At 40.8% G+C, this 22691-nt stretch overlaps 1 protein-coding gene across 7 annotated transcripts in view; it reads right to left on the bottom strand.

The window, feature by feature from the left end:
* Window positions 1-8686: 8686 nt before the first annotated feature.
* The window catches only part of DBNDD2 (dysbindin domain containing 2), a 34018-nt gene continuing 20013 nt past the window's right edge, over window positions 8687-22691 (bottom strand). For all 7 annotated transcript variants that reach the window (XM_089513954.1, XM_089513956.1, XM_089513955.1 and 4 more), the window contains 3 exons: window positions 19141-19296; window positions 18377-18523; window positions 8687-11339 (listed from right to left, as the gene is read on the bottom strand). In XM_089513954.1, the coding sequence (XP_089370080.1) occupies window positions 11137-11339; window positions 18377-18523; window positions 19141-19296 (506 nt within the window). In that variant the 3' untranslated portion in view covers window positions 8687-11136. The remainder of the gene's footprint in view (window positions 11340-18376; window positions 18524-19140; window positions 19297-22691) is intronic.

The following is a 22691-nucleotide window of genomic DNA, read 5'->3' as shown; positions in this document are numbered from 1 at the left end:
TGATACCGTTTCAACTCAGTGCCATGGAACTGTTGTGGCACCAGAATTCTTCTGTGGAATTCTGGAAGTTGTAGTGTGTTGTGACACCAGAGCTCTCCTTTGGAATTCTGGGAACTGATGTTTTGTGAGCTATTTAGCCTCCTCTGTCAGAGAGCTCTGGTGCCACAGCCAACCACAGTTCCCAGAACTCCATAGCAGTGAGCCAGGACAGTTAAAGCAGTGTCAAATGGGATTATTTCTGCAGTGCAGGTGAAGCCTGTAGGATGCTAGCCTTGGGGGGCAAACTTTTAATCTTGGAAGCAAGGGATGCACATTTCATGCATCTTGTCTCTGGTAAAAGAACAGGTGTTCTGTCCTATTATCTGTAGTAGGAAGAAGGCCCATGAGGATGTACACCTTGTTTACAAGGCAGATAGATAGGGCTTGTGAAATGCACCTGGAAATACTCTTAGGTTTAGAAAGATGGCATGAGTCCCCTCTTCAGCTGCATCCACACTGGAGAAATAAACCCGGTTTGGCACTGCTTTAACTGGCCTGGCTCAAGGCTATGGAATTCTGGGAGTTGGAGCAAAGCTCTGCTCTGGGCCCACAACCAACTCCAACTCCCAGAATTCCATAGCCTTGAGCCAGGCCAGTTAAAGTGGTGCCTGTGCCCAGAAACAAACTGGTAAGAAACCATTGCAGCACTTCACTTTGTGTTTAACAGCTGATGCTCCAAATCAGATCCCTGTTCCAGGCAAACACTTCTTGGCCCCAAGGAAAGGCTTTGTGAAACCTTAGGAGTTGAACACATGATGGCCAGATCATCATTAATTGCGGCAATGAAAATAAAAAGCAACAATAGTGCTGTATGTCTCTATAGTTTCACATAGCCATGCAATCACACAATTAAAAATAATAGTGCAATGGTGTTTCACACACATCCATAAATGAGTTGTTAGCATATCGCAAGTGATCATTTTGCGCATGCGTGGTTTCGCAAATCCTCTTCCCAGCCACACAGAAAGAAGACCGCAAAATAAAATTTAATACTCCAGCACAGTGTTTTAATCCAGTGTTAACTAAATTGTTTGCTCCATAGCTCAAGAAAAGACTGAAATCCACTGCAAAACTAATCCTGGCAATGAGAATGGATTGCGACCACCTCAATGCATTCTGGGTATCTCTAGTTGCTTTTGCAATAGCAGTAATGAAGTGCAATTAACTTTCACACTATCAAAATTGCGCTTCATTCCTGCTATCGAGTTCCCTGTGAAAGGTTTGTTGTTGGAGCATTGCGGGTTATTCACTGGAGATTGTGTGCAATGTTGTGTGAAAATCTTCCTTGCACTTGCACGATTTAGTCAGGATACTCTTTTTTCTTCCCTCTTTTTCCCCTGTGTGATAAAGTCCTTAGATTTCTGTGGAGTCAAGAGTGCCAAACCGGGAACATGTCTTCATCAGCACTTTTAAAAAATTATTTTCTCTCTGTCGGTAACATTTATGTGCTAGGCTGATATATTGTCTCAGCAGACCTCTCTAGGACATGCATTTAACTAAGAATACCCAGGTTCTCTTGAATAGTACAACAGGTGGTTCCAAGGCTGCTCAAGTGACACTATGAGACTTGCCAAAGACATCCAGGGTCAAATACACAGAATAGTTTATAATTTTGGAAAGTCTTTTCCTGGCAATAGCAAATGTTTATCTGTGATGGATCCAGGCTGGAGAATCTATGCCTGAAAGAAGTGGAAATAACATGAGGTACACTAAGGTAGGTCAGAGGTGTCCCATGTGATTGAAAGAATGAACAAGAAAATGAAGTCAGAAACTCATGTTAATCCAGAGAAAAAGAGAAGAGATGCGAAGATTCAGGACAGTGATGGCGAACTTATGGCACACGTGCCAAAGGAGGCAGTCAGAGCCCTCTCTGTGGGCACATGTGCCGTTGCCCCAGCACAGAGTTTGCCAGAATTTGTTACTAAAAAGCCAGAGGGACACAGAACTTTGCAATAAATAAATGGGTTTTGGGTTGCAGTTTGTGCACTTGGCCTCTAAAAGGTTCACCATCACTGGTTCAGGATAACAAAAGAAACACCTTTTCAGTGTTTGGGATTCCAGTGTTGGGAACAAATATGCAAAGTTTTGAGTAACACACAGTACTCAGACTGAATGGTTAAACAGAATTTGAGAACAAATGCATCCAAATAGTTCTAGATATGTGCTAATTTTGTCCTTGCATACCCACAGCCTTAAACTGGGAGAGTTAGAAGATACAGATGCAATTCTAAATATATTTACAAAGCATTCTATTGGTTTCAGTGGAGTTTATGTAGCACTGCAGCCTTAGGTCCTGTCCTCACAGGCCAATAAAATGTCCTTGCCCTGTTCCCATGGCAGCCAGTCCAGACAATGCAGGGGTCAAACCCTAGTTCTGGTACAAACTATCCAGACAACATTTGGCCAGTTCAACACCATACCCAAGGTTTAAAACCCTTATAACATTTTGTTTCTTAAAAAAAAAACCTTTTACCCTGGATCCTCCCAGAAGATCCTGCTGCTGCTGCTGCAGGTGTCATGCTCTGAGGTGCTCAGCCATGTGATTGACATTGGGTGCCTCATTCTGACCTCAGAGCAAGTGACTTGCACCACGGCAGTAGCAGCAGACAGTACAGTGGGACATGCATGCGAACAGCCCAGCCTTGCAACAGATTGCTCACTGTAACAGAAATGTCAGAGCAGAATACTCTGAGCTGCTCCCAAAGTATTCTGACCCACGCAGGCACGATTTGAATTAGCTTAAGCCTTAAAGCAAGGGTTGGATATAAAGCAGGAGTCATTCCATTTCAACTACCTCTCTCTTCAGCTATGGCCATGGGCCATACTGCCTACGAGTTTATCACATGGGAGGGAATCAGCCAAATCCCATGCAGAAATGGGATTTAAATCCACAAAAGCAGGATCCTTTTCAAATGCATTGAGCATTAATCCTACATTAACCCACACAGAAAGTGGATAAAATCGGCCACTTTTTACTTTTGGGAAAATCCTGAAAGTAAAAAGCAGCCGATTTTGTCCACTTTCTGTGCGGGTTAATGTCGGATTAATGCTCAATGACCCCAATGTGTCTGAAAACAATCCTGCTTTTGTGGGATATTGCTGGAACTTAAATCCAGTTTCTGCACGGGATTTGGGTACTTAGCCTACTATTTGATAAACTCCTATAACTTACTTATAGTCCAACAACATCTGGAGAGCCACACATTCTTCACCCTAGGGTTAAATCTAGACCATTTGCTTAGATGTTAAGAAAGACCTCTGCTGTGAGTGTGCTTTCCAGTTCTCCACAATTTATTAAAACAAAAGAAAACACAGTCATGCTGGATTATGAGAAAAGAAAAGGAAAATCTACAGTTCAGCAATACCTTTATCAGGACAAAAAAGAAAGTTCAGAAAAATGTGCAGGTGTATAAGTTATCCAGACCTTTATTTTTTGTACTACATAGCCTGTTAGAAGATCCTGGAGAGTTTGGGGCTCTCAGACTGCCCCAAAGGGATGGGCTGGAGGTGCCTACTTACCCTCTCGAGGGACGCTGTAGCAGCCAAACTGTGCAGCATCCCTCCGGACCAAAAAGAACCCAGAAAAACCGGGTTCTGTTTGACACATGGGGATGACGTCATCAGTGCACCATTGGTGCACTGTAACATGTCCATGATGCAAGCATGGCACCCGGAGGTGTGGATGTGGCACCGCAATCGCGTCATGCATGCGCGCCATGTATGGATGGTGCCATGTAAAGATGGCACCAGCCATACTTGTTAGGTTCTGGAGCATGCAGACGCTGCGCACTCTGGAATCCTAAAATTGGCCCCAGGCCGCCACAAACCCATGGTCTGTTCTGGGCCTTTGAAATCTTGCACATGTTTTGTGGTATTCTGGCTAATCTAAAGTATTGCCCAAATGTGGATTTTTACTTAATTTTTCCCCCCACTAGAGGGCAAGCATGACCATCTTGTAGATCTCAGTTTAGACCTGTACTGTAATGAAATGTTCAACAGTGCATCAAACTAGTTTTATGTTACATACGTAAGCATAGCAGCCTTCATTTGAAGTAGCTAAGCTTTCCACAGTGGTGCACATAGATATTTTAGATGATTGACTTAATGGTCCCATGGGAGAGCACTTGTCTTTAAAATGTACTATTTCCTTTATGTCAAAATGGGGGGAAACCACCAGACCAGCTACATCAGGGGTAGGCAACCTGCGGCCCACGGGCCGGATGCGGCCCGTCGAGGCCTTGGGACCAGCCCCAGCCCGGTCCTGCCGCCGATTGCCGCCGGGGCCTTTGGCGTCTCACGCAAGGGGCATGGTGGGGCAATTGTCTATAGAAGCCTCAGAAACATGCATTTATCTTAACATTTTTAAAAAAATCAGCAATTTTATCCGCGTGTCCTCCATTTTTTATTTAAAAAGTACCCTCCTCTTGAAAGTTTTGTCCTACATTTGTCCAGGCTTATTTATTTATTTAATTTTTTAAAAATTATTTAATTATTTATATTTTTGGCTTCGGCCCCCGAGTTGTCTGAGGGACAGCAACCCGGCCCCCGGCTCAAAAGTGTTGCCTACCCCTGAGCTACATGATAAGACAGCTGTTCTTTTTGCTAAGAGAGGTGTGAAATAGAACCCCTGTAGATATGAAGGGCTGACTGTATCTGCAAAAATCTAGATTATACAGTACAGTCTTTCTGGATAGTCTCATTATAGCCATAACATCATTAAACGGAAATACAGACCGAACAAGTGTACTTTATTAATTAATTTCTGTTGACAAAATCTGATGCTGTACCCATGAGTGGTTTTCCCAGTTCAAATAATTTCTCCAGAAGGTTTTGCAGACTTTGCACTTTACTGTTCTAGCAAGCACAGATTTCTTTTGACTGGGCCCTAATCCACAGGGTTTATACCCCTAGTATCAGAAAATGTTTCTTCCACTCTTATCTTTGGGCTAGGCTAGACAAAACAGTGGTCACCAAAGCCAAAGCCTGTCATCTAGAATCTCCTCAGAAGGACTTACCTATGTCTTGATGTTACAGTGTTGTATACATCCCACCTTCATTCCATTACATCTCTTCTGATGGTGTAAGGGAATGCAGGCTATCATGATGTCAGGAAACGCATAGGTTCTACCAAGTGGTATGTAGTGTGCAACAACCATATGTTTAGAATGATATCTATATTGATCTTCTGTTTGCTGTGCCAACTTTTATTTTCCTGCCCTGTGCTCTCATTTATATCCAGTGATGTTATTATGATAACGCATAACTTCTATCATGAATTTTCATCCTTTTAGAAGGTTAAAATGCAGTACTTTGATTCTACTTGTGCAGGCTGCTCTAAAAACCGTTACACTAGTTGTACACAACCCTCATTAACCATAGGCAGTACAGTCAGTGGTAGGGGATGATGGAAGTTGCCAGCCAACAAGGTGTTATACTTAGTCTATACTGTCTAGCTGTATCTCTCCAGGATTTCAAGCAGGAAACTTTTCCCCTTAAAATGCCAGGGATTGTACTTAGATCCTTTTGCGTGCAAAGCACCATCACTGAGTTACAACCACATCCCCAAAACCTGTTAGCCTTCTCTCTTCCTCCTCTGCAATCCTCCACTCTGATAATTCTGATGAAAAACTCTCTTCCGTATATGGGATATTCTCCCAATGAACTCACCACCTTTACAGTAAATATTTTTCTCAGGACTCTGGTAAGAATAGAAGAGTTTAAATTTCTCTTCTGCACTAATCTGATTGTTAATTGTTACTCTTTTGATAACCAGATGCACAAGAGGACAGGATTCCTTCTCAAGAAAGGGGAATCCAAATAAACATAAGGAAAAACTTCCTAATAGTAAGTGTAATAGTAACATTAGAACTGACCACCTCCAAAGATAGTGGACTCTTTGTTGGCCACATTCCCACTTACAAATAAATCACTTTGCGATCCGAATCAATGGATCAGTTCAGCAGCGGAGTGTGATTTGCCCCATTGCATTTTCTTGCTGCAAAGTAAAATAAAATAACCCATTTGTGGTTCACATTGATGAATGAATCAATTCAAAATGGACCCGCTCCAGCCGACCAAAGGGCAAATTTAAATCAATTCCGATCCACATCTGGTTCACACTTGGGCAGAATCGATTTATCCAAAAAGATGCGGAAAAAATCAGCATCAAAAAGATGCAGGTTAAATGGGTCTAGCCCATGGCCTCCCTCCCCGAATCACTTCAGTGATTCGGTTCAAGTGTGAACCAGGGTCATTTAAACTGCTTCAAATCGATTTGCGAACCAGTTTAAAATGTAGTGGGAATGAGGTCTTTGTTGGATTTTAAAACAGATGTTACATGACTATCTCTCAGGGATGCTTTAGTGCTAGATTCTAGCACTAACAAAGGGCTAGGCTAAAGATCCCTTGGGATCATAAAATGATGCACCATTCATAGTAATGTGGAAGAAGGAATTTCAGCAGGTATCCATCTCCCATGCATATGGCCACTTTAATTTAGCACCAAGTCAACCTTAGCTCTTAGCAGCCATTGTTGTTGTGTGCTTTCAAGTCATTTCTGACCCATGGCAACCCTAAGGCAGTGAGCATGTGACCCAAGGTCACTCAGTGGGTTTATGTGGCTGAGCCCAAATTTGAACCCTGGTTTCCAGAGTCCTAATCCAATGTTCAAACCACTACACCATGCTGGATCTCTTAGCAGCACTTGTGTAATGGTATTGCCAATTACTACTCTTACAAACAGTTACTTATTTTTTTCCTGTACATCACTGCCATTTGACCCAACTTTTTAACCATGCACTATATAGAGCTGTCTAACAGAGAATAGCATTTTATGCATCAGAACAGGTGGACACTAGCTCATGAAAGTTTACATCCTGACAAATAAATGTATTTGTCTTTGTGATTCTACAAGGCCCTGTTACTTTCCTATGGGGGTGGGGGGGCGGGGGACAGCAGGCTAAATGCTTAAATGAAGTTCCTGTTATAAGAGCTCTGATGCAAATCCAGACTGTTTTCTTTTCTTTGCAGTGCAGCAGTTGATCCTTTTCGCACTTGTATTTTTCCACTGGCTTCCTCATTGTTTAGGGTGGGTTGTCTCCCTGGCTGCCAAATTTCTCTCTCTGAACTCCTTCCCCACCCACCTGTTAGTCCCCTGAGTCACTTCCTTTTTTTCAGTCCTGCTTTTTCTGTTCAACCTTTCACTGGAAAGCAATTTACTATTGCTGTGTTTGCAAGCAGACTGGGAAAGAGCATGACTCATTTGCACCTGGATGGAAGCACTGATGCTAGAGTTTGCAGCCGGGACCCAAGAGGGCAGATTGATGTGTTGAGTCAGTGGCTATGCCAGGGAGCTTCCCAGGAACAGGGCCGCCCAAAATTATTTATAAACCTGGTTCCTTTTATTTTATTTTATTTTTCTTGAGATTATTCCACTCTTTCTGTCACAATAGTTTTTTTTTTCCATTTGAAATAGTGTTGCCACCTGCCTGGTTGAAACAAAATGGAGGTTTTCAAGTAGCCCCAGGGCTACCACGTTCTAATTTTTCAGTATGGGAGGGAAAGCACACAAACTACATTGGTATCATGCATTAAAATTGTGTTTACATCTGTTTTCCCCTGTATGCACACATAAATTTTAATCAGTCATGGCTCCCAACACAGGCCAGCCCAGCAAAGTAAATGTATGATGATCTACATCATGAGGAATATGTGTCCTCTAAGTCTTGGTTGCATCCCATCATTCCTTCACAATTAGCTATTGTGAACTAGATGGAAATTGTAATCCATCATCTGGAAGGCCATACATCCCCTAGCCATGATCTAAACAGTTTGCTTTCTGCTTAATAAATTTGTAGTGTTTGAAGTTACCCTATTTTACACTTGTGCATGTTAAAACAGCCTCTGACTTGAGCTTAGAATCATAACAGACGATGGAGAAAGTCAGTGTCTCTCACCCTCTGTTACATATCCATAAACCGACATAATTTCATGTCTCAAAGCTGACTTGATTATGAACAAAGTAGATTTTGTTGAGTGCTGTTAATGATTATTTTGATACAGTATTGCAAAGATGCTGTTCCTATATCATCTCTCTCTAGGATAGGTTAGGTGCTTCCATCTATGCTTTAAATACCTTAAATTATGGTGCAGTTTCTTAACTTTAAGGTTCATGGCTTTGGTTTGCCTTTTGGAGTTGGTGCTGCATGCACATTGGGACATTAGTATCAACTGCAATTTGGTTCCAGGACCCCCTGTGAGTATTAGAATCCATGGATGCTCAAGTCCCATTAAATACAATGGTTTAGCGAAATTGTGTCCTTTCTATAAAATAGCAAGATCAAGGTTTGCTTTTTGGATTTAAATCTTTTTGTAATATTTTCAAGCCATGGATGGTTGAATCTGTGGATATGGAGGGCCAGCTGTACTAATTAGGATCATGCCAAATTGTACATGTAACAAATTATACATGTAACGAGTAGTGTTGCCAACCCAGATGCCATTCAGAGGAGGGTTAATTTGGGGCACTTTGACTATGTTTCAATGTTTGAGTGATCAATAAATGTTACAGCTGCAGGTAAGTGGCAGTATTTCATCCACAGCAATTTCACAGTGAGGTTATCAACAGATAAAAGCAATTAGATATTCAGACTTTCCGATGGAGATTTTACTGTTTGATTGCCATGCTCATTCATAGAATGTTACCAGAACAGAGTTCCAGACAACAACATTTTCCATTTGTGGACCTCTCATGTTTTCCTACGACTTCTTCCATTTTCTTTCTTACTAGTTAAAATGAAGGGGGAATTGGAACAACTGTGTAATATAATTTTTACCGTTAGTGCTGGAAGCTGCCTTTCAGGAAACACCCAATCAATTACAGGAATAACAAAATTCTCCATCTCCCATCAACCACTGGCCCTGCTGTCTGGGGCTAATGAGGGTTAGAGTCCAATAACACCTGGAGAGCTGCAGACTCCCAAATCCTGGATTAATAGTCTCCATCGCATATGCAAGCCATCATAGTTTAGTGTGGTTTGAGTATTGGGCTAGAATTTTGGAAGAGCAAGATTTGAATCCCTGCTCAGCCATGTGAACCCACTGGGTGACCTTGGGAAAATCATACTCTCTCCGCCTCTGAGGAGGGCAATGTCAAACCTCCTCAAAACAAATGTTGCCAAGAAAACTCACAATTTGGACCGAAGCAACTTGAAGGCACACAACTCCTCCTCCTCACATTTCCTTCCTGGATTTGATTTTATTTGTTGGTGTGCTTTTGCTTGTTTGGTGAAAATGGACATTTGAGGATCTGAGTATTGGCATCAATGTTCCATGATGGCAAGAAAGATCCTGGGGCATATATTATAATGCAGAAATCTTCAAGTCCCCGCATGGTGAGAAAAACAGAGAAACTACTTGGTTTGGCAATGAATCTGGGAAATCCTCATTGCTGCTGATTGAACATAGTACCTTAAGTTATGCAATTTGTTTTACCAAAGTGCTATAGCCCCTCCATACACTGCCATGTCTTTATGATGTTTCCCTTCATGTGTGCCTAATGAACATTCTGCATGAATTAGTATCAGATTTGACCATTTACATTTTAAAACTCTTTGAAAGTAAGAATGTTTACAATTAGTGCTGAAAGAACTTCACTTACATTGTTTCAGAAATACTTTCAAAATTCATGTAAAATGGATCAGTATTACTGTGGCCAGACAGTAGAAGAGGGAGGCTAAGGGGAAGAGGTGGGAGCTTGCTCCATAAATTCATGCTAAAGAAGTGAGTTCCACCAGAAATTCTCTTGATCCCACACTTTTGGCCACTACACTATAAGTAAAGGGACTTGTGTTTGGGCAGCTAAAAACTTGTCAGATGGCAATATAAAGCTACAGTATTCTTTTACTAAAATATTAACCTGTCAGTCCTGTACAAACTTTGTGATCTACCAAGCTGAATGCAATCCACATGCTATGTAGAGCTTATAAGGGGGTTGATGATCCATCTATTCAGTGATCCGATGACAACAGCAATATTGATTTTTTTTTTGTTATAGTGATATTCCACGTTTCTTCTGAGAACATCCATAGTTATTCTTCTCCCCTCATCAAAACAATGCTGTAAGACAGATCAGACCAGGAGAGAGCTACTAGCTCAAAGTCACCCAAAGCATTTCACCTCAGAGGAGACTTATACCTGGATCTACTAAGTTCCAATCCAGCTCTCTAACTACTATACCACACGATTTTCATGAGAGATGATAGGAGGCATAGTTGATATGGATTGCATTCAACTTGGTGAGTCAGAAGCAATACAAGTCCCTTCCAAAAAGACATGTTACTATGGCACCACTTGACTGAAATCCATTTTTCTTTTCATCAAGCCATTCTTAGGTTTTGTACCTTCCTGACATGTACTGCATGCTTGCAATGTGATAATGCAGAATCAGATGAAAGAGCAAGTAAACCAAAATCTTTCCCTCAACTCCCAGTACTGCCCCAACCCAAGTTCCTAGGCCTGTGATATAGTTTAGCCATCTTGCCTTCATCCTTACTAGCCCCAAGGCTTCATTGGTTCTTTCTCAATAAAACACAGCAACACGGTTGCTTGTTTTGGAAAGGAATATAATTATCTATTATGTTACAGTTAAACATTTGTCATGTATGTATGTATGTGTGTGTGCGTTTTGGGATTCAGGAGACTGCAAGTTTGCATGAAGATCTTGCATGAAACAGCTGCAGCTGGGCCTACAGCAAACTTGAACCACCAGGGTGAGTGAAGCAGGGGTGTTAGCCATGAAAGCTTGGAGAGTTAGATTTGTGTGTGTACACACGAGATAATTTTTTGCAGTCCCCTTACTTCACCCTGTTCTCCCCTTGCTTCTTGCTTTCCCCATGCACTGACTATTCTGCAGAGGGAAAGGCTTCTTTCTAATCCTCCCCAGCTAGAACCATTGGGATAGAGGGAGCTTCAGTGGGGTTTACTCAGTGGGAGTCAAAGAGCCAGCCAGACATTTTCACTCAGCATTCTCATGCTGGCAGGGTCCATGTGATGGGGTAGATGCAGAGCATGGCCAAAGAATAACACCCCTTTGCCCTGCTAGCTTTTGATCTCCTGTTCTTCAGGGCCATCTTGCTGTAGCTCTTCCTCATCTGATTGTACCACGGGGGTCTCAGCCCCTTCCTCACTGGTATCCAGGCTGTTCAGGTCTGTAGAGGCTGAAGATGTAGACGAGATCCTGGATTTGACCTCACCAGTACTGGGCACTTGCAGGGATATTTCTTCTTGGTAATGGTTGGAATCTGGCCAAGGAGAGAGGCAAGAAAGGGAACAAACATCTGATGAGTATGCTAGCACTTTGCTGCCCCTTCTGCTCTGATGACCTACTGGTTAGCCAAGCTAGGCTGTCCTATCCCTGCACCTTCTATTATGTTGCAGAAGGAAATGTAAGCACTGCTGCAGCTTTTCGATGGTACTTAGACCCTGCTGGCAACTGCAAGTGGTTAATCGACAAATATATCACGCTATTAATAAAAAATGCTAATGTTCCAACATTTTTTTACTGTTACTGCAGCACTAAGTAGTACTATTCCACATGCACACCACCCCTGTACTTTCTCATTATTTTTTGCATGCACATTCCTTGCAAAGCTATCTTAAACACAGCAGAAATAGCCACACCTGTGTTGACATTTTAGTTCAAATGTGATTCGGTCATGGAAGTTTTTCTAAAGCTTAATTCAATCACAGAAGAATTCCATAGTCCATTCTAGGACATCATTTGCCAAGCTGGTTCCACCATATGTTTTGGACTACAACCCCCAGCTTTCCTGACCACAAGTCATGCTGCCAGGTGTTATTGGGTGTTGATGTTTAAAAAAAAAATCTGGAAGGCACCAAGTTGGAGAAGGCTGCTTCGGGTGATGCCCACATAATAATATATTAGAAGGCATTGTACAGTTAGCTGTTCATATATGCAGGGATTCCATTCCAGACTCCCCTACAGATAATAAAAAATGTGGGACCTCAAGTCCTATTGTTCCCAGTAGTGACACAGCTATGTACATGCACTGCCATTGGGGTGAATGTAGTGGGGCAATCCACGGATGCTCAAATCCATGGATGGCAAGCCCGCAGATAACTGTAATCCACATCTAAGATCAGATGCACACATCAGACAGGTTGTGCAATTAAAGGTATTGAGACTATTGTTCCTTAAAGCCACTATGTAAAGGAGGGTAAGCACTTTGTGGCCCTCAAGGATGATCCTGCATGGCAACTTCCATCATTCTTCCAGTATTGGTTATGCTGGCTAAGGCAGATGGGAGTTGCCGTACAAAATTTTGAGAACCTATCTAAGCATCAAAGAATAAAATGGAGGTGCAACACATTTTCACATGGATGCCTGGATAAATCTTTGTCTAATCAAAAGAGTCATATATAGTAGTATCTTTTTTATTTGACCATATCTGACTTAATTTAAAATATTATAAAAATATTTAGATATTTTCCAGATGTTGCACTGCACAGAGCTTCTTTATACAGAGAATATACACAGAAAATTGTAATTAGAGAAGCAGCCCTATCTGGGCCTCTGTGTTTTCTCCTACCCCCATGCCCACCCATTGCTCAGAACTTAGTGATTTTTTCCCTTTTATCTGTCCCAGTGACTAGGACATGTCAAATTTCTAAGAGTGTCTTGCTCAGCAGGTTGACTTCATTTTGCACTGTGCAATTTACAGGTATGGAACTGGCAGAAGTAGTAACAGGATTATTACATGACTATCTTGGCATAGCTACAGGCACAGAAGGAAAGGGGGGGGTCTGCTGCTCTATACACATATATTGCTTGTCTGTGGGGTTTGCTGCATACCACACAATCTCATCTGTGTAGAGAATTCAGCTGTATAAGACAAACTCAAGAAGAAGGAAAAGAAAACAATTTTCTGCCCTTCTGATATGGATGTATAATATCCAAATATGTGCAGGATATCTTGCACACTACAATGTTTGCATACCCAGTGATCCAGAAGTGATTCTACAATAGTTTCCATAGCTCCTTGATATCCCCACTCCACAGTTATTATGCTCCAAGCCTGTTTACCCATGTACAATCTAAAGCCCTACTCTTTTCTTCTCTTACTTCACTCATTGCCAAAATAATAGAAAGATATTTGAAAATTTGCATTTGAAAAGGAGAATGAAGTTCAATGGAAGACATGAAATTTCACTGAATTTACATATTCCTTCTTAGCTGTTGTGTTGATGTTATCGTGGCACAGAACATGCCACCTCAAGGTGCCATATGGTGCATATAGCTCAAAATGTTGTGTAATAACTGTCCCCTGTGTTGCTGATGATCCAGGCTGCTAATGAATCATTAGCAACAGAAAGCACTGCCTGTGCGACACAGTAACCCACTGAGATTGGGCAGGTTGAGTCAATGACCCAGTAACCCTTCCACCAAGAGCAAGGTTGCCTCTTTGGCCAGAAGATGCCCTTTTTGAAACCCTGGCCTCATATCATTATACAAACCACGTGCCTTGCATTCTTTCTCCATGTTTGGCAACGGGTGCTTTTTGTGCATGGCTTGTGAATAACGCAGCTTGGAGAGCTCATCAGTGAGGCTATTTAACTGGAATGCAGGAGGCTCTTCTGGTAAAGCATTTGAATCACACTCAGCCTGAATCACTAACAGGCTTTTCTTGCTTTTCTGTTGGCCTTTCCCTGGACACAGCAGCAAGCCTCCCAGAATAAGAATGACCATAGTGGGGATGAAGTTTTAAGTTCTTACATATATCTCTTTTTGCACATCTTAGAGCATGCACAGATTCAAAACATTCATGTAGTAATGCTGGATGTCCAGTGATAAGGTATCAACTTATGTGTCCAAAATAATAAGCACTGGCTAGATGATGGAATGGTACTTTTGTTTCTTTGCATTTCATTGTTATTTTAATGCTTTCTTTTTATGGGATCAAACATCCTTTCTCTTGGTTGGGGTGGTGCGAAAGGTGGTGCCTTTAACTCAGTGGGTGGAATTTCCAGCCTTTTCCTCCCAGTTTGGCCCAACATTGTGCAGTGATATTCGTATCCATGCAGTAACATTAACTGAGTTCACAAAGTGATGGAAGACATGACCTGAGTCTCTCCTTGTTGAAGAATAAGTTTGATTTGAAGTAAACAGAGTTGATATTTACAGACTAGTAAATTCAGGGAAAGGGAGACAAAATCCAGTACCTTGCTGATATGATTGAACAGAATAACCTAACACCTGTTTTTGTACCAAACACTAGAGCTTGTTTGGTATGACATAAGGTGATTATACTCTTCATGGCACAGGAATTAAGCATTATCACTAGCTAATATCTGGTAATGTATGTGTGTGTTGGGTGCCCTCAAGTAGTTTCTGACTTATGGCAACTCTAAGGCGAACTTATTATCCTAATATTTCTTAGATTGTACGCCATAGGCAGGTTTACTCTTATATATTTATTGTAATTATGTACAGCGCTGTGCAAATCTACAGCGCTATATAAACAACAACAACAACAACAACATATCATGGGGTTTTCCTGGCATTATTAGTGGCACAAAAATGTTAGACAAGAGAAATCTAGTGAACACTGTTTGCTATAAGCCCATCACCAGTAGCCAGGTAACTGGGGACTCACCACTGGCCAGGAGAGGCTCAGAAGGGCTACTCTTTGTTCCTCTTTTTTGTTACAACAATTATTTTAATTTCATGTGTTACATTTATAAGCCCCCTTCAATGAGCACCAGGCATTCTACTTAGCTGTCCTTCCCCACTTCATCCTGACAACAACATCATCTGAGTAGTTGGCCTAAGTAAGGTTTTTCACTGAATTTAATAGATATGTAGAAGCTAAAACCTGCAGTCTCTAGTGTTTCAGTCCAGCACTCTAGCTCTTACACCATGCTCACTATCAATGTTAATTGCTGCTTCTTTTCTGAAAGTCCTATATATTTCTAGAGTTTAGAAGGGAGGTGTTACAACTAACAAATTTATACACAATGCACTATGGGAGAAGAGTAAGAAAAAGACGATGAGGGTTCAATCCGCTACTTAGTGCAAGTCACATTCTTTCAGACTGGGAAGGCAATCCGAAACCTCCTCTGAATAAATCTTGCCAAAAAAGACTCTAAAAATGATAGGGTAGCTATAAGTCAGAGTTGACTTGAAGGCACACAACAACAACAACCAAAGCCACCTTGAATCCCATTTTGGGGAAAAGGCAGGATATAAATTCAGTACATACATACATACCTAAAATGTAATAATATATAGCATTTTTATTTCTTTTCTATTTCCATTTTAGGTGTAAAAAGTAACATTAACACATTCCTTCAAAAACTTGGGAGGGAATTCCAATTTTCTATTTTAAAAACATATATTTATGTAAAAAATGGAAAAGATATGTGTTAGCAACACATTACTTCATTAAAAAGTAACAGATAGTACTAATGTACAACTTCATAAAAATAACACCCCATGTTCTACATCACTGTTTATTCGAGAGGAGAAGGGGAGGTAACAAGAAAGCATCACTGTCTAGCACTGTCTAGTAATAAGCTTATAGTTGCTAGGCAGCAAACTCCATGTGATTTCCATTATAAGAAGGATAAACAGAGCTTTGCATTTGTCCATTCACACTTAGCACATCAGACTGAGAAGGCACACAGGGCTCTGCTATGGTGAGATATGTTGCATTTCTTCACAGGCATGCAAACTAGCACATGCAAATCTGTGTTTTCTTTAAAACGTGGGTAATGCATTTCCTCTCCTTTCCAGAAACAGTCATGGTGCCCCTCCTGCCTAAGTTGCAAGAAACATCACTTACAGTTCCCTGCAACTAGACTCCTGGTTCCAAAGAAGGGAAGGGCAGGTTGCATACCTGTTCACCGTAGTTCTTTGACTGGTCATCTTTGAACGCACACCATTGGGTTATCCTGCATCTGTGTAGCGCATATTCCACAAAAAAGCTTTCCTAGCTATTGTAGAAGATTCTAAAGATGCACTGCACAGGCATATTTGAGTCACAGAGACCATGGCAAACCTATTAAATACTGGGACAAGAGGAGGTCCCAGTGCACCAGAGATGGGCAACCTGTGGCCCTAGTGCTAATTTCATGAGGTCTTCAGGTTAAAGTCCCAAACCCAATGTGATGAGGAGGAAGAAAGAGAGGGGGGATTTGGCTGGATTCAGTTTGGAGAGGGGGCAGGTGGCAGGTGAAGACTTATTATTTCTGTGTCAGGTAAAGACTTATTCTGGCAGATTGTTGAAGGGGAAAGGGCCTTCCATAATGTACTCTACTTTCTATTTGTTGTTTTCTTCTTAATGCTTATGTTTGGTTTTAATTGTAATGCTTATGCTCAGTTTTAAGTTTATTAATTACATTTTAAATTTTTGTATTATTATTATTATTAAACTTTATTTATAATGAGGTGATTTTTTAGCTATCTAATTGTTGCATGGCACTTTAAGTTCTAAACTTGGGGAAAACGCAGGATATAAATAAATATAAGTACTGTATAATAATTAAAAATCTCTCCCTTCAGGCTTTTATGTTCCCTCTGAACTTGGTTGCAATCCTCGTGTTAAATGGGGGTAGTGATGAAAGGAAGATGGAATTTGCCCCAACAATACACTATTGTGACCTATCACTGTTATAATGTAATGTATCTTGGCAGTGGCTTGGTCTTGAATGTACATCTAAGATCCATTAGGCTTACAAAATACCTGTTCATGGTGAAGATGAAATAGTACAAGAACTAGTCTGAAGGTATGGATGAAAACATCTTTCATTTTTGGATTCTTCTTTCATTATGACAATGTAGAATTTCATGGTGAGTGCTTGCACTTCAAAATATACCACTGCACCACTGTTCAGAATATTAATATGTTTTGTTAAGAGACCAAATGGTGAGCCAGTGGCATGGGAACCGTGCTTCCCTTTCTTTGCTGGCCACTGCATCCAGTCTGGCATTTTCACTTGCTCAGAAGATTATAAGTGATGGTTCCTTAAACCCATTCATTAACACATAGCTCCCCACTGCTCAAGTACATAAGAACAAGCAGACCTGACACGCAAAACACTATAATCCCCCACCCATAATGTGGCCATTCTGGCTTGGACATTCTGGCAGCTATAGCCCTGAAATGTTACTTTTTAATTAATTAATTAATTAATTAACCAAAATGATCCATGGGAATATCTGCAACACCCAAGTTTGGAATAAACAACCAGAATAATCCACTGATGAAATAGTCAATCACATTTGGTGCTTAGTCTGTCATCAGTTCTTGTTCAGATATGTTCAAATCAGTGTGGAGAGCATCAGAAATGAACAAGAGTTACTTTTAACAAACTTAGGATGGAAAGGTTTTGGAAAAGGGAAAAAAGGACTGGGGAGAACAGGACTAGTGATAGGCAACACAAAGTGATCCAAGCCAAATAAAGTGAGGCATGGAGATAAAACAACAGGAAAAGGGAGGGGAAAGTGCCATTGCTATATACTAGTAGCAGAGTGTGAGTTGATCATGTGCTGGTTTTTAAATTAACACAGTGACATGTGATGGCTTCTGGGTTTAAAGTAATTGATTTCAGGCATTTGGATTTCTCAGCCAGACATGAGAACTTATATATCAAAAGCCAATCAATTGATTTCATTTTAACATGCAACTCATAAAGGCTTCTGTCTTCTGCTTGGTCATTTGATAATATGCCTTGCAAGCGAGGATTATTCTGCCTACATTATGCATCCATCTAAGAGGCAACAACAATCTCACTTGAAATATCAATTCTGACTCTTTTTGTGCCATAGCATTTCACTACAAAGCAGAATAGAGCATTCATTGTTTGCTGTCAAGCAAAATAGTCTTTTGTGCAGATGAAAATACATAGGTACAATACATAGATACAAGCATCAGTTCCAGACATAAAGCTCTTCATGGGGTTTTGTTTTTCTCTGTCACACAAATGGAAGAAAGACCAGTGCCACAGACTTGAGGATCTGATCCATGCAACACATCAGTCATAATCTAAAATTAGGCACATTTTGGTTACCTGTGTTTCTAGCCTTTGCTCATTGCTGGAGAAGAAAATCTGAATGCAGGTAGGATCTATCACAAGCATAGAAATTAAAGGTGGCATTAGGCAGTAATTCTAGTAGTAAAGGTGTTCAGTTTCTGTCTAGCCAAGTCCTGGTTGGGATTTCTAGCTCTTTTCTTTCATATAGAGCTGTACTGCAAAAAGTCCCACAAAGATCTGGATGTATCTAGAAGCTGATGGGAATGGATATGGGAATTGCTCATACCTGGCAAAAGAGTGGGTACATTGTTGTTGTCCTCTGTCCCACAGCTAAGGAACACATCCACAGTGTCTTGGTCTGAGAGGTCCATCATGTCCATCTGTTCCAGCATGTCCACATTCACCTCCATGGAGGAAATGCTGCCCAAGGGAGCTGGCAAAGACAGGAAAACCATCAGATGCCATGCAGCAAGATGAATATTCATTACCTACTAGAATATACAACACCAGATGTCCATGTGATAAATATTTACCCTTGCCAATCTAGAATTGGATTATCATGTGTCTATTTCCTAAACAAACAAAACCTCAAAAGCATGCAAAAGTAATACAGAACCGCCATGCAAGTGGAACAAAACTTTCCCATAGTCTCATGCACTGTGTATTTCAGAGCCTGAGACAGTTACTTTTTTTTATTACAACTCCCAGAATCTGTCAACAGGTATGCTGGGTAATGAGTTCTGAAACTTGTACAATGGGATCTTGATATCTGCTGGGGCTTGGTTCCAGAACCCTCCGTGGATAACAAAATCTGTGGATGCTAAAGTCCCATTAAATACAGTGGTGTAGTGAAATGATGTCCCTTATATTAAAAAGCAAAATCAAGGTTTTCTTTTTGGAATTAATTTTTTTTTTAAAAAAAAAATATTTTCAACCAGTAGATGGTTGAATCTGTGGATAAAGAATCCATGGATACAGAGAACTGACTGTAGTCCAAAAAAAGAGTAACCTTTATACACTTTGGTCTATAGTACCTTTAGCATCACTTACGTCTCCTGTGTTCTATCTGCAGATGGGATACTGGGAAGAAGAAATCAACATCATGCTGGAAAACCTCCTCAAAGAATCTCTGCCTCTCACGTAGTTTGAGCTGTTGTTGCTGCAGCTGCTCTGCATCGAGTCCCCGCTGCCCATTTTCCATGTCGGCTACAAAAGGAACCAGAGAAAAGAAAAGTTTAGGCAGAGAACAGAGGAAATCAGAATCAGCATCTTTTCAGCTTCTCTGAAAGATTGTATCTCCTTATATGAGTTGGCACAACTCATTGAGATCATTGAGAGAGGGCTTTCTCTCTCAAAGGGATGTTTGGTAAGGCACATCTGGTAAGGACATGGAAAAGAGCCTTCTTGGTGGCTACTCCTGAGTAAATCCCTGGCCATTGAACTAGGGATTCCAGCTTGGATTTGACCTCACAACAACCACTGTTTTCTTTTGTTATGATAAAAAATATTAAGTAAGTTATAATTCTGATATTGTTTAATTGTGTTTTAAGGGAGGTAGGAATGGATGGTCTTGGGAATGTACAATTTTAATGTTGTAAGCCACCCCGATTGCGTTACATAGAGGAGTGGGATATAAATAAATTATTATTATTATTATTACTACTACTACTACTACTCCTAGGTTATGGAAATCCTTCCCACAGGAGATTCAATTGTCCCCTTCACTGCTCTTTCAGCCAGCAGAGAAATACTTTTTTATTTAGACAGACCTTTAGCTCTTGTCTCATGTGGCAGGTGGTTATTGTTTTTTAATGTGATGTGTTGTGCTTTTTTTCTTTTTTGTTATGTTGTGCTTTTAATAGATTTTAAAAAATGTTTGGGGTTAAATGAGGTTAAATGCCAGTACTGCAACCACAGCATTTTGAGTTCAGTCCCAGAGGGATCCAGGTTGAGTCAGACTTCCATCCTTTCATAGGTCAGTAAAATGAGTACCCAGCTTGTTGGGGTGAATTGGCTTACAGATTGTAAACCACCTAGAGAGTCCTGAGTTCACTATGAAGTGGTATAGAAATGTAAATGCTATTGCTTTCTCCCATCTGTAAGGAAGTATCATAATAAAATAAAAAGAGAAATTTTATTTATATTTTCCCACCTCTCCCAGATGGATCGAGGCTGGATTACAAGCCGATAAAATATACAATTCACAACAGTAAAATACAATAACAATTTACAAATAATTTCTTTAAAACAAGTTCTGTCATAAAGCAAGGGAGGAATAGAGATATACAATCTTGGTCAAAAGTGGAATTATATTTTTTATACTAGGTCAGGTCAGTAAGCTTGCCGGAAGAGATCCGTCTTAACTGCCCTCCTGAAAGCATCCAAGGATTTCCTCATCATGCCATTGTTTCTTCAAAGCAGCAATGATAGCTTGTCCAGACAGCAGCTATCCATATTGTCCATATCCAGAACAAGATTACTCGGGTACAGATGTAATAGAATGATACCCTCCATTCTTGAACAAATAGTATAAGCAGCATATAGAGCAGACAGAAGATTATAGCAGTGTTAGAGGCACTCTGATGATGGCTAGGAAAAGTATGGCATATAGGCTGGATGTAGCTTGCAACACACTTTTGTGGCCCTTAGCCATCTGATCCCTCAAAGCTCCCAAAAACCCAAATTTGTGGTGGTGATGATGGGGGGAGTGTTGATTAATCAGCAGAAAAGGATCTGTCACTGATTTAAGAAGGCTCCAGAAATGAGAAATATTTTTCATACTCTACTTCAAAGCCTCAAAGATTGCCTGGATGAACCCAGAAATAGCATGCTTATATATACCCTTGGTGTAGTTGCTGAGAATGACCTCTGACTGTAATTTTCATCAGGGTTTTTTTTGTTGTTGTTGAGGGGGTGTGTGTCCAAAATGCAGTGGTGTGGCCTGCTATGAGTGTGCGGCAGTGGAAACTGAGTTTTGCTGCAGTTGTCCACTCATCTAAGCCATCCTGTGAACCAACAGACAATAAGATTCACCCTCATCTCCCTGTCATGCCGCTGGCACAGTGCACCTCCTTCCTACCAGAGGTGAGAGAAATTTAATCTCCTCCCTCATAATATGAGTGCCTCACCTTCTACCTCTATTGACCAACCCATGAAACTAAAAACAAACAACGGTAGTAGATATTTTAATATTTGCATTCCAATGCTGAAGTGCATGCCAAAAAGAGACAAGTAAAGAAATATTAAAACATTTAATCATGCCATGCTTCAAGGCTGAGCAGAAGAGTTAAGTGTTGCCAGATATCTGGTGAGATCTCTTTCCAAGTCCTTTGATCTCCGTTCTGCTTCAGCAAAGTTTCTGTTAATTAATTTGCAGCATTGCTGAGATATTTATTCTAAGGAGTTCTGCTTGGAACTAGCAACTCAGGTTCTGCTTGGCTTAAGATGCTGAATGAAACTGCTTGATCAAAACAAAGAGTCATCTCCTCCGTAAGCAAATTGAGCTTACACAGGAGCTTGAGCTGTGCCGAAAAGCTTTTCACTATGACATAGCACCAGAGACAACTTATTGCCACCAATGTAAGTTCTGGGAATTGACTATAATAAATAATTAATAAACTAAGCAACTTAGTTTCAAAGGAAATGGAGATCCACCCTTGGATACCTAGGAGAAAATAGAAAGACTGGCATGTCTGCTTGTTTCCTAGGTTTTTAATGAAAAATAATCCGTTCATATTTGCCTCAAGTCCTACAGTCCGTCCACTCATTTGAACAAGCAAATAGATAACCAAGTTTCTGCCTGCTTTTCTAAAGCATTCTTTTAATTCCTTCCACAAGGCAGAACTGCAAGATTGCCATAATATGGAAAAGTACCTGTTTTCATCAGGAAGCACAGCAAGCCCAGTTTGTAATGAATAGGATGGGGACAGAAGTGGAGGTGAATCCCCAGGCAATGATCAAAGCAACAGAGGAGAATGAGGAACAAGACAGAGTAGCCCCTGGACCACAAACAATACAATGCCCTCTAGGCATCAAAAGCACCTCACCACCTCCCACTCAGTAATGAAACTAGTATAAGGAAAATGTGATTACTGAGCTGGGCAGTGCCATAACCAAGGAAACCAAACAAACAGGGAAAATTCTAATTGTTTCTGTGTCAAGCTGAGCAGGCTGGTCTGTTGCTTCAAGGCAACCTTCTGCCATGGAGTCATGAGTCAAGATTATAGATAAAGCAGAGTCTTTCTATTGGGACCAAGTTATTCACTCCAGGTTCCATAATGAATCCAGGAGATCATGTAGCAGCTACTTAACTGAGCCACTGGACTCAGATAGGGCTTGTGCTATCTTAATACAAATCAGTCAGCTAACAATCATACAACTTTCCTATATCAGAAACTACACCAAGGGTATATACAAGCATGCCATTGTTGTGTGCCTTTAAATAATTTCTGGCTTAAGGTGACCTATCTCCAGGTTTTCTTGGCAAGATTACTTTCAGAGGGGATTTGTCCTTGCTTTCCTCTGAAGCTCAGAGAGTGTCACTTGCCTAAGGTCACTCAGTGACTTTCTATGGCTGAATGACAATGCGAACCCACAGTCAT

Source organism: Sceloporus occidentalis, unplaced genomic scaffold (genome assembly GCF_023333645.1).
Source record: "Sceloporus occidentalis isolate IW3139 unplaced genomic scaffold, rSceOcc1.0.p SCAF_3, whole genome shotgun sequence".
Lineage (NCBI taxonomy): Eukaryota > Metazoa > Chordata > Lepidosauria > Squamata > Phrynosomatidae > Sceloporus > Sceloporus occidentalis.
The sequence above is the reverse complement of the archived record's forward strand: the minus strand, read 5'-3'. Positions and strand labels throughout refer to the sequence as shown.